General features: G+C 48.3%; 1 protein-coding gene across 7 annotated transcripts in view; it reads left to right on the plus strand.

The window, feature by feature from the left end:
* LOC109455624 (WD repeat-containing protein 25) overlaps positions 1 to 12,421 on the plus strand; it is a 159,357-nt gene that overhangs the window by 98,039 nt on the left and 48,897 nt on the right. For all 7 annotated transcript variants that reach the window (XM_088797484.1, XM_088797485.1, XM_088797486.1 and 4 more), the window contains exon 3: positions 8,958 to 9,105. In XM_088797484.1, the coding sequence (XP_088653610.1) occupies positions 8,958 to 9,105 (148 nt within the window). The remainder of the gene's footprint in view (positions 1 to 8,957; positions 9,106 to 12,421) is intronic.

Raw genomic sequence — 12,421 nt, forward strand, 5'->3', positions numbered from 1 at the left:
GCACCAAAGTACAACATAATAGAACTTCTTATAACCAATGATAAAGAGAAAAATCTTAAAAGCAGCCAGAGGAGTAGGAAAAGACAAGTTACATACAAAGGAACAAAGATAAGAATGACAGCAGACTTTGTATTGGAAATAATGCCGGAAGACAGTGGAACAACATACCTAAAGTACTGGAAGAAAAACAAGCAAACCACTGTCAACCTGAAATTTAATACCTAGCAAAATGTTTTTTTAAAAGAAAAGCAAAATACTTTTTCAGACATTTAAAAGCTGAAGTAATTCATCGCCAGCAGACCTGCACTGTGGGAAATGTTAAATAAATTCTTGAGGCAGAAGGAAAATGATACCAGATAGTAACCTCCATCTACACAGTAGTGAGGAGCACCAGAAATGATACACATGTGAGTAAATGTAAATGCTTTTTGTTCTTATTAAAAATCATTTTAAACTATGACTGTTTAAAATAAAAATAATAAGTGTTTTGTGGACTTTGTAACATTTGTAGGTATAAAATATATGACAGCAATGCATAAAAGCTGAGATGGAGGAAGTGGTGTATATTGTTATGGTTCTTATAAGGCAAGTGCTAATATTACTTGAGAGTAGACTGTGATAAGTTACAGATGTGTGCTATAAACCTTAAAGCAATTAGTAATAAAACAAAACAAAGACTTATGCTTAGTAATCTAACAATGGGAGATGAAATAAAATAACAACACACTCAATCAAAAAGAAGACAAAAAAACAAAAAACAAAAAGGAAAGAGGGAACAAGAAAAAGAGATAAATGGAAAACAAATAGTAAATTTAAACCCAAACCATATCAATAATAGATGAAATGGTCTAAACATCCACTTAAAAGACAAGGAGTGTTCGGTTGGATAAAAAGGCAAGACCCCTATAAGAAACCTTAAAGGTTAAATTTGAAAAGATGGAAAAAAATATACCAAAAAAATAGTAATTTAAGAAAAGCTAAAGTGGCCATATTAACATCAAACAAAGTAGATTTCAGAGCAAAGAATATTAGCAGGGATAAAAAGAGTCATCTTATAAGGATAAAGAGGTCAATTCATCAAAGGACATAACATTAGGTTCATAAACATTGATACACCCAATACAAGCACTCTAGAGTACATGAAGTAAAACTGATGGAACTGAACTGAGAAATAATCAAATCCACAATTAAGTTGGCGGTTTCAACACCCTTTTCTCAATAATTAATTGATCAAATAGACAGGTAATCAGTAAAGATACAGAACACTTGAACAAAACTATCCCCCAACTTGGCTTAATTGACATTTAGGAGAACTCCCCATGTAACAACAGCAGAATACACATTCTTTTCAAGTGTACATGGAATGTTTACCAAGGTAGATCATATTCTAGGCCATAAAACAAGTCTCAGTAAATTTAAAAGGATTGAAATCATTCAAAGTATATTTTTTAATCATGATAAGATTAAATTAAAAATCAATAACAGATATCTAGAATATTCACAAATATTTGGAAACTAAACAGTCCACTTCTAAATAACCCGTGGGTCAGGAAAAAACTGATAAGTATATTAGAAAACATTTTTAACTGAATGCAAATGAAAATACAACATATTAAAATTTGTGGAACATAGCTAGAGCAGTTCTCAGATGGTAATTTATAGCACTAAATTCCTATATTAATAAAGAAGAAAATTTCAAATCAGTGATCTCAGCTGCCACTTTAAGACCCAAGAAAAAGAAGAGCAAACTCAACCCCAAAAAAGCAAAAGAAAGATGATCAAGATAAGAGCAGAAATAATTGCAATAGGAAACAGATAAACAGTAAAGAAAAATCAGTCAATCTAAAAGCTGGTTCTTTGAGATTAATCAAAGTGAGAAACCTTTAGCCACTCATCAGGAATAAAAGAGAAAAGACACAAATTACCAGTGTTAGGAATGAGAGAAGTACTATCTAAAGATATGAAAAGGGTACTGAGGTAATGTTATGATAATCAATATCATGCCAATGACTTCTACATCTTGGCTGTCATGGATAAATCCTGTGAAAGACCCAAATAATAAAAGTTCACTCACGAAGAAATAGATAACCCCCAAGGCCCGTATCTATTAAAGAAATTGAATTCATAATTTAAAACCTTCCCACAAAGAAAACTCCAGGCCCAAATGACTTCACTAGTGAATTTTACTAAACATTTAAGGAAGACATAATACCAATTTGTTATGGGTTGAATTGTGTCTTTCTCAAAATTTATATTTTGAAGTCTCCTAACCTCCCGTGCTTCAGAATGTGTCTTTATTTGGAGATAGGGTCTTTATAGAGATAATCAAGTTAAAATGAGGTTGTTAGGATGGGCCCTAATCCAGTATGACTGGTGTCTTTATAAAAAGGGGCGATTTGGAGACAGGCATAGAGAGAGAGCATCATGTATCCATGAAGACGGGCATCTCAAGGGTCTGGAACAGATTCTCTATCGACCTGTCTATCTATTATGTTACATTAATTATATTATGTTATATTATTATATGAATATCCAAGTAGGATCTGTACCAGGAATGCAAGTTTAGCTTAATATTTGGAAATCAATCAATATAATTCAGCATGTTAATGAACTGTAAAAGAAGAACCACGTAATCATCTCAGGAGATACAGGAAGAGCTTTTGACAATATCCAGCATTCATTCCTGATAAAAACTTTCAGCAAACTAAAACTAGAATTGTCTCAAACTGATAAGGGACACTTATGACATTAGCTCTAGCATCATGCTTAACTGTGTAAATGACTGCTTTTCCCACACGATCAGGAAAAAGGCAAGCGTGTCCACTCTCACCAGGTCTGTTCACCGTTGTGGTGGAGCTTCTAGCCAGTGCAATTAGGCAAAAGAAAGACATCAAAGTATCTGGAATGGAAAGGAGGAAGCAAAACTGTCTATTTGCAGACAACATGATTGTCTTAAGTAGAAAATTCTACTGAATCTACAAAAAATCTTCTTGAATTAAGTTAGTTTTAGCAAGGTTTGAGAATTCAAGGTCAGTATATAAAAATTAAATGTGTTTCTACGTATTAGAAATGAAGAACCTGAAATGAAAAAAATTTACCATTTACAGTATTATCAAAATATAAAATAACTAGGGGTAAATTTGACAAAAGATACGCACCTTTTTTTAACATCAAAAATCTACAAACTGTTGCTCAGAGAAATTAAAGAATACCTAAATAAAAGGAGGGCTATATCCTGTTCATGCATCAGAGAGCCAATATTGTTAAGACATCTACCCAGATTGGTCTGTAAATTCACTGCAATTCCAGCCCTTCATTGAAAACACACACCCTGAAGATTCACAGAGCGTTTGCAGGCAGATGGCCTTGTGAGGCCTTGGGCACCGGCTGGCACTGGTCTCTAGAATGACATCTTGGGTAGCAAAGGCATTCGAGGGATGGAGAGGAGGCCAGGTAGAGCCGGGCCAAGTGGGAGGCAGAGATTCACCAGAAGCCTGACAGCTATTATCTCCAGGTGGTGGGATTATAGATGAACCTTATTTACTTCTCTGTGTTTCTATTTTTTGACAATTTGTTTTGCAGAGAGGACTTATTTCCAGTGTAATCAGAGAAACAGCAATCCCGTAGCGATTTCTATGACATTTTGTTTTTTGCACTTCTGTATAATTTGAATATTTTATAAGGAGGCTGTATTTGTTCTTATAATCAAAAACAAAGGCAGGCAGGTAGGCAGGAAGGACGTGAGCGGTGGCTAAAGCAGTGACTGAAAATCCGTGAGGAACTGCTGGGGGCGCCGTGTCTCCGCAACCAGAACCTGGAAACCACAGTGCCCTGGGATGAGCAAGTGACCGCACCACACTTCGCTTGTCATGCTCTTTCCAAATTTGACTTTCGTTGGACACACAGAATGTCCCTAGCTTATACGTCAAGTTGTCTTAGAACATTTGACAGAAGACTTAACTCCTTAATTCCATGACGGTGGATTGGGAACTTTAATTACTTAATTGAAAAAAAGGTAGACACTTCAGGCTGCCATGGTGTTTGGGAATTAATCTTTAAAACCTGACAGTAAACATTAAATTCAATTAGGGAGAGTGATTAGCAAAGATTGTTCTCGCCTTCACCCTGGGTAGCTTTGAGAAGTGGCTGACTGGTCTGAATTGACGCTGACACTATTGTTGTGTATATATCAACCAGGAGAGCCTGGTGTGCGTTTTTCACTTCAGAGGGGACTTTTGAGACAATCTACAGACTGATGGATTTTCTTTTTTTCTTTTCTTTTCTTTTCTTTTTTTAATTGGGGAAGGTGTGGTGCGGGGCAGCCTGCAGGGTCTCCTGTCCTGCTCCCCACATAAGAACACAGGATACGGTGAGGCCAAAAAGGATCACCCACGGAGCCATAGATGGGGGAGTCATACCACTGTATTCTCTCTGGCAGCTGGGTTGGAGACACAGGAAGCAGGAGCTACAGAATCCGAAACCTGCCATCCACTTGTCTCTGCCAACCAACCTTACTTGCTAGCTGCAATCCACTGTGCTAACTGCAATCCGCCGCTTGCTAGCTCAGCCACCATCTTCTTGCTAGCCCCCATTTTCTGCTAGCGTAGCCACGGCAGTTATATTAGTGGCCAATGGCTCACTGGTTACAGCTGACAGCCAACTAGCCACAGCTGATGGCCATCCAATCACAGTTGATGGCCATTTACTACCTGAGCCAGCACCTTTCAACGTGAGGTCAAGAGCCTGGAAACTGCACTTCTGGCTCTGTCCCCACAGAAGGGGAACAGGACTTCATTGGGGAATAGTGTGTATTTCCAGGACTTTATTCATTGGGGGACTGTGTGTTTTTCCCAGGACCCATCAGCTCCATCCAAGTCAAGTTGTTGTCCTTTCAGTCTTAGTTGTGGAGGGCGCAGCTCAGCTCCAAGTCCAGTTGCTGTTGTTAGTTGCAGGGGGTGCAGCCCACCATCTCTTGTGGGAGTCGAACCGGCAACCTTGTGGTTGAGAGGACGCGCTCCAACCAACTGAGCCATCCAAGAGCTCAGCTGCAGCTCGTTGTCTTCATTCTAGTTGTGGAGGGAGCAGCTCGCTGGCCCACGTGGGAATCGAACCGGCAGCCCCGTTGCCCAGAGCTCGGGCTCTAACCAACTGAGCCACCCATCCGCCCGGACTGATGGATTTTCTTCAACATGTTTCCATCACGGATTCGGGAGGCGCCCTGGCCAAGAGTTCAGACTTCCGGTTTGCTGCTTTTGGCCCTGGAGCCACAGAGTTCAAGGTCTCTTTCTCCTTTCCTTGATTACAGCCCTGATCCATCCTCCCCCTCCTCTCCTGCCCTTCGGCCCTTCCTCCTCTTCCTTCTCCTTCCTCTACCCCTTCTCTCCCTTCCTTTTTTCCTTCTCCTCTTCTCCATTAACATCATAACTTATGAAATGTTTTAAACATAATGAAAAGTATAGAAAGTAACGTAAGACACCTATGTACCCGCCACTCAGACTGTGAAATCCAGGGGTCCGGTCTCCTCTTACCCACCTGTCAGCAGCGTGTGACCCCGTTGATCGCTCTCCCGCCGGCTTCCAGGCCACGCCTCCTCGGCTTCTCCTCCCACATCTTGGGCCTCTTCTTCTCAGACTCCTTTTCTGGTTTCTCCTGAGCCTCCCTCCACCCCTACCTGTGAACACTGGGCCTCCTCTCTGCTCTGCCTACTTTTCCCTTGGAGAGCTCCTCCAGCTCGTGACTGAAACGCCATCGATGAGAACGCCTCCTAAAGCTCAGTCTCTGTGCTGCACGTCACCCTCATGTAGCCAAGCTGCCTGCTCTCTCTTGTTCAAACACGAGCTCCTGGTCTTCCCCACACTCGCTCCTCCAGCCACCTGACGCACCCCTGCCACTCCTGTCCTCCTGATACTGGGCCAAAGCCTGGGGAGTTGCCCTGGACTTTGCTCTTGCCCCCCAACCCCACCTCCAAGCCAAGGAAATCTCGTTGGTTCTACCTTCCAAGCAGGGCCGCTTCTCCACTGCCTCCCACGGCTCCAAGCCCTCCTCCTCTCTCCCCTGCATCCCTTACCTCCCACTCTCCTCCCTGCACGGCAGCCAGAGTGGCCCTGTTCCTGCCTGGAGCTCCTTCCCCCAATTTCATCTTCTCCCAGAGGCCCTTCGCAGCCGTCATTTCCGCCGCTTCTCCTGACCCTATAGCCCCTTTCCTGCTTACTTTTTAGAAAGTCAGTCTCTACCCTTACCTGATATACGATACAGATTCTGCTCGTTTATCTTGTTCCGTGTCTGTCTCCCCTACTGGAATGTAAATTCTTTGAAGGCAGGGGTTTTGTCTTAGTTGGGTACTGCTGAACAATGCTGGCTAACAGTGGGCTCTCAGGAAGCGTTTGCTGAATGAATGCATAAATGAATGGCTTTCATAGATGGGAACATTTGGGCGTATTTGCTTCAAATCATACTTGTATTCATTCCTATCCGCCCTCCCCGCCTCTCTGTAGAGGAAATACGGAGCAGTGTTCACAGCTCCCTTCCCCTAGCCCAGCCCTCTCCCTCCCTTCCCAGGAATGACCGTCTCCATGCATGTTTTAGTCGTATTATAATGCACAAATAAACATGGTGGAGTTTGTGCTTCATGTGTGTTTCAAAAATTGTGTTGAAATACACCGAGCATAAAATTGACCGTTTTAACCGTTTTAAAGTGTACGGTCCAGTGGCACTCAGTGCACTCACATTGCTGTGCCACCATCGCCACCGTCCAGCTCCAGAACGCCTTTCATCTTGCACAACTGAAACTCTGTCCCCGTTAAACACTAACTCCCATTCTCCCTTTCCCCAGCCCCTGGCAACCCCCATTCTACATTCTATCTCTATGGTTTTGACGACTCTAGGGACCTCATATAAGTGGAATCACACACTATTTTCTTTCGTGATTGGCTTATTTCGTCCAGGTTCGTCCATGTTGTAGCAGGTGTCAGAATCTCCTTCCGTTTTAAGGCTGAGTGACATCCCAGTGTATGGACGGACCGCATTATGTTTGTCTGTTCGTCCGTTGAGGGACAGTTGGCTGTGTCCACCTGTGGCTATTGTGAAGTGTGCGACTGTGAACGTTGGTGTGTACATGTGTCTTTGAGACCCTGGTTTTCATTTCTTTGAGTATAAACACACACGTGGAACTGCTGGATCACATGATAATGTATGTTAGTTTTTGAGGTATTGCCATGCCGTCTCCACAGTGGCTGGACCATTGTACTTTCCCACTGACGGCGTTCCGACGTCTGCACGTCCTCGCCAGCAGCTCCTGTTTTGATGGAAGCCACCCTAATGGTATGAGGTGGTGTTTTGCGTGGTTTTAGAACTTAGATGGCATCATACTATGGGTAAGCAGCGTGACCTACGTGCTCAACATTTGCTGTTCAGCCGTGTTAAGTCTGTGGCTCGAGCTCATTCGTTTCACGTCACTTTTTCTGTTAAAATCATACTTGTACATAGTTTTGAAAAAAAACAGTTCCTGGCACTCTGCCTCTCTCCCATGAATTCCCACTCCACTTTGAAGGCTCTGGATGTTTTTTCTGTTATTTCTGTTCATATTTCTAAATGTAAATGCTGCTATTCTTGGTTTTTCAGTTTGAGGCCCCAGCTATTGACCCCGAATAAGGCAGAAAGGAACTCAGCTCCCTTTACATTCTTGGAAGGCCACTCTTGACCTCTTGTTTTCTTAAGCTTAGACATTTACTTGCCCAGGAAACATGCTTTCAGAACTCTGCTCCTTTGCGTTTTGAGAACCTTCAGGATGCGTTCCACATTGTGAAAGGATAGGGTTTGAGGGTGTGCACGGGTGCACCCTGACCTTTCTCTGACTAAGGCAATGAAGCGGGGTTCCTCGATGTAGCTGAGAGAGAGTCGGGGCGTCTGGCTGTCAGGACCTGCGTGCCTGCGCTGCCAGCCCCAAGAAACACCCCACCAGCCCCATGGCTCCACTCTCTGCCCCCACAGTGCTCAGTCCTTCCTCCCCAGGCCCTTGGGGTGGGGCTCGTCCTATCCCCACTTTGTGGAGGAGGAGACTGAGGCCACTCAGCCAGGCCACACAGCCCAGCGAGCAGCGTGCGGCCCTGGCTCCGATGCCCGCACCCGCGTGTGGCTGTGGGTGCTCTTCCTACTTCTCCCGCACAATCTTCTCGGCCACCTCAGGGGTAGGTGAGGGCACCCCCTTCTTCCTGCAGGGACAGTGAGGGAAGGGACTGGCAGTGCTGAGCACCTGTGCGTCCCAGGCCCTGGGCTCTGCCCTCCTTCCCCACTGTGTGGCGACAAGCTGCCCCCAGCACGCTCACGTACGCAGTGGGCCTGGCTCTCGGAATGTGCGGTTCTCTGCGTAGAGCTTACACACATACTTCAGAAGTCATTAAGTGTACACAGGGCTTTCTGCTCCGGGCCTTGTTCCCCCTGGAAACCAGAGTGGGGACGAGGGACAGTACCTTCGTTCCCAGAAGGAAGGTACCTGCCATTGGGCAGGTATTTGCTTTTTGCCCGGTTGTAAGCACAGGTGTGGCAGCTTCTTGGTTGGGTCTTAGTTTTCAGGCAGGACCTGTGAAGAGAGCATGGCCTAGTGCAGTGTCCACTCCGAGGCAGAGAAGGTCCCATCTTAGAGGACAGTGTCAGAGGTGCAGGCGAGACTGGGCAGAACTGTGAGTGTGTGTGTGGGGGCAGTGGCAGAACTTGGGCAGGCTGCTTTCTCGTGGCTCCCCTAACCCCAGTACACTGTTTGGGGGAAAGCTGCCCCTCAACCCGCCAGCCCCAGCCTTTGCCTTTCTACAAGGAAATGTTTAACATCTGGATCTGGTTTTGATGGTAAAATAAAGGAAATCTAGTTCCACGGCAAGGCCCGTTCCCCTGTGCAGAGGGGAGAGCTGAGCTCCCGAGTCAGGCCCCCGTGTCTGACGTGTGGCACTGTGTTTGCCTTGTAGGTGTGGAACGCCGTGGACTCGGGCAGCTGCCTGCAGACCTACTCCCTGCACAGTGAGGCCGTGCGGGCGGCACGGTGGTCTCCCTGCGGCCAGCGCCTGCTCAGCGGTGGCTTCGACTGTGCCCTGCACCTCACAGACCTCGAAACAGGTGCGTTTCTCTGAGCCCCTACCCCAAGGGGCCCCCTCTGCAGAGCTGGGAACCGAGTCAGCTTTCTGCAGGGCCTGCAGCCGGTCTCAGGACAGGGAGGGACGGGCCTCGGGACAGGCTCATGCTCCCCGCTGGCCTGCAACCCAGACTCTGCATGGAGGGTTTGAGGTGGGCCTGTGCCAGCCTGCCCAGAGGACAGAGCCCCAAGGTTGTCTCAGCCCCAAAGTTGGGGGCTGGATAAAGAGGTGGCTTGTTAATCAACTTCTGACATGTAATTTGTACTGAAATAGATTTAGCTTTATCACAGTGTCCTTTGGTCAGAATCAGTTTAGAATTCCTGTCAATTTATTACCGGTGAAAGGCTGTACGGAACGATCCCAGCTCACAGCCGCAACTCGGAAAGAGCTCTGTGTTAATGCCCACGCTGAAAAGGCATTGGGTGAGATGGATCGCGCTGGGCAAATCCGGCGGGGGCTGTTGGCACGCAGGCGAGAAGGAGACAGAAGTCATGGAAGGAAGGTCCCGTTACCCGGCACTGCTGTGCAGCCGGCATGGTAGCTCCCGACCCAGCCGCAGCCCTTGAACGGGTTCTTGTCCGTGGTTTCCAGGTGAGGACAGAGCCAGGCAATGCAGAGTTGCCCCGACTCCCAGACCTTCTCTGCCCTGGGTTCTTCCTGGGTCCCTCTTCTGCTGGGCACCGTTGCCAGGGCCAGGAGGGGAGCCCGGAGTGCACGCCAGTACCTGGGGTGGGGTGGGGGTGGGGGTTTGAGCTCTTGGGCAGCCCCTGCCCGCCTGGGCCAGCAGTGGTGGTGCTGGGGTCTGTGCCTGTCCCAGGGCCTGGCAAGCAGGGACGGTAACTCCGGGTCGGGCCGCGTGGTCCCTCGCCAGCAGCTGGAGGAGGTGCAGGGAGGGAAGGCAGTGGTGGTTTGGGGTAATAACTGTGGCCTTATTTCCCGCCTCGAGGGTCCTGTCTCCTGGGCTGTGGAGGGGCAGCCTTGCAGCTCTTCGGCCTGAGCTCCATGTGTTCCCAGTGGGGGTGGGGACGAGACTGATGGTTGTGTCGGCAGCCGGTCCTGTACCGCAGGCTTTGCACGTGATGTCAGGCCTCACCTCAGCCTGCTGCCTGCGATTGTTTCCCCAGTTTACAGGTGAGGAGACTGAGGCACGAGTAGCTTGCTCAGGGCCTCCCAGTGGTGCATGTCACGTGGGGATTTGAGCCCTGTCTGTGCAGCTGTGGCCCCTGTGCCTTTTGCACGGTGCTGAGGGTGTGTGGTGTTGTTCTTATCATCCCTGCCTGTTTGTGGTCTTCCTGTGAGCCCCGTGGGGCTCAGGGAGTTTGGTGCCACTTGGTGACGGCGACGATTGGGTCAATGATGACAGCCAGTGCTGTCACTGAGTACCTACTGTGTGGTAGGCTTCTACAGACTTACATAGGGGGTCTGATATGGCCCCACTCACCTTTTGAGGCCGGTGCCACCAGAATCCTCTTTTCACACACTGTTCCAGAGGCACAAACCGGGAAGTGGCAGAGCCAGGATGCATACAGGTGTGCCAGACTCCAGAGCCTGCAGCCTGACCGTTACACCCCGTTGCCTGTGTGTCCAAGGAGCTATGTTCAGTAGAGACACCGAGGTGAACAAGACCCAGGAGCCACCCTGGAGAAACTCACATCTGCTGGGGGACACGGGAGCGACATACGGGAACTACAAGTACATCTAGCCTGGCAAATCAAGGATGACTTCCTGGAGGAAGTGGAACCCAAGCTGACTCAGGAATTAGGGGGACAGAGAAGTGCGATGGGGGGGCATGGTTGAGGGGGAGGAAAATGGGTTCTCAGCAGACAGAATGAGGATGTGGACCACGTGTGTGTGGAAATGTGGGGTGCAGGGAGCTGGGGGAGGTGAGTCTGGGTGCAGGAAAGGGAGCCTCAGCGTCATGCAGTTCTTGGCCTATGGGGTGCACAGTCCCCAGGCATTGCTCCCCACTCAGGGTCGCTGAGTACGTGCTTCGCTCGCCTGTCCACCCGCCACGCCTTCAAAGTGAAGTGATGCTTTGCTCATGCTGGTGATGCTTCCAGGTTAATCAAATACAACTTTATTTGATAACATTAATGGATTTCTAGTGGCCCTTTGTCATGATCTATCTTCTCAATCAACAGATGTTAAGTAGACTCTGCCGTGTGCGCGCGTGTGTGAGTGTGAGTGTGGGAAGGGAGTTCTGAAACGGTTAGATATTCAGAGAGCCCCCTGCCTGACGCGTTAGGGCTGCCGCTGAGCTAGGGACAGGAGGGATCGGCTCAGCTTGCACTGTGGGCAGCTTTCCCTGGTCACAGCAGCTGGTGGGTGTGACTGAGGCACAGGGCGAGCTGGAGGAGGGGACAGAACTGCGGCCAGAGGGAGGCGGCCTGGCCTGCCCAGGGTGCTCCTCCAGCTGTGGGGTGCTGCCCTCCGAGCTCCGCCATCCAGTCCGGGAGGTGATGGGGCATGTCCACGCCACCTCTCTCTGGGGACGGTGCACACCTGTTGGAAGATCCACTTGCATTCATTCAGCACTTACTTGTTGTGCACTTGCTACGGCCAGGACTGGGTGCTGGGGCCACAGTGGTGGGCGTCCCTGGGGGGTGGCTGAGGGGTTTGGACCTCACCCGTGGGGAATGGGGCCGCTCCTGCTGAGGGGTGTTGTTGGTTTCCATGTCTGTCTCCTTGGCTAGAGGGTGCCCCTGGAGGATGGGGGCCAGTCCTGGTGGCCTTTGTGTGGCCATTATCTGGCCAGGGCTGGTCCATGAGACAGAGCTGTGGCTGGCCCTTGCTGGGCAGTGAAACCCATCAGGGACCGCCGGGGAGGGGGCGGTGGGCTCCAGCCAACGCTGCATCTCTTCCCGGCACCCCCCACCCCCAGGTCCTGCTGGGTGCTCTCTTTAGCAGGGGTTGGGCAGGCTTGTGGCTCTTGGCCTGGTTTGACTCTCGTCCTTTCTCGTCACTGAGTCTGATCTCCCACTTTACTTGATCTGCCTCTTTTCGCCTTTGGTGATTTGGCTTTTTCATTTCAATCTAATTAGATCTCCCTGCCAGGAGAAGGCAATGCAGGGCGTTCTCACCGGCAGTGCTTTGGGAATTAGTCACTCGGTGCCCATTGTCGTTAATGGGAATTTGGTGCCAAAGCCATTTATCCTGGTGTCCTCAATCAATACAGTTAAAAATCTGTGGATTCTAAAACATCAATACTTGGCCTGAAATATGGAGGGCCAGCAACATTTTATCTCGTTAATTTATAGTTCTGATGGGCTGTTGGCTTATAGAACAACCATGAATCAACA

The sequence above is a fragment of the Rhinolophus sinicus genome, chromosome 3 (assembly GCF_057876585.1).
Source record: "Rhinolophus sinicus isolate RSI-liver-muscle chromosome 3, RSI-T2T, whole genome shotgun sequence".
NCBI lineage: Eukaryota > Metazoa > Chordata > Mammalia > Chiroptera > Rhinolophidae > Rhinolophus > Rhinolophus sinicus.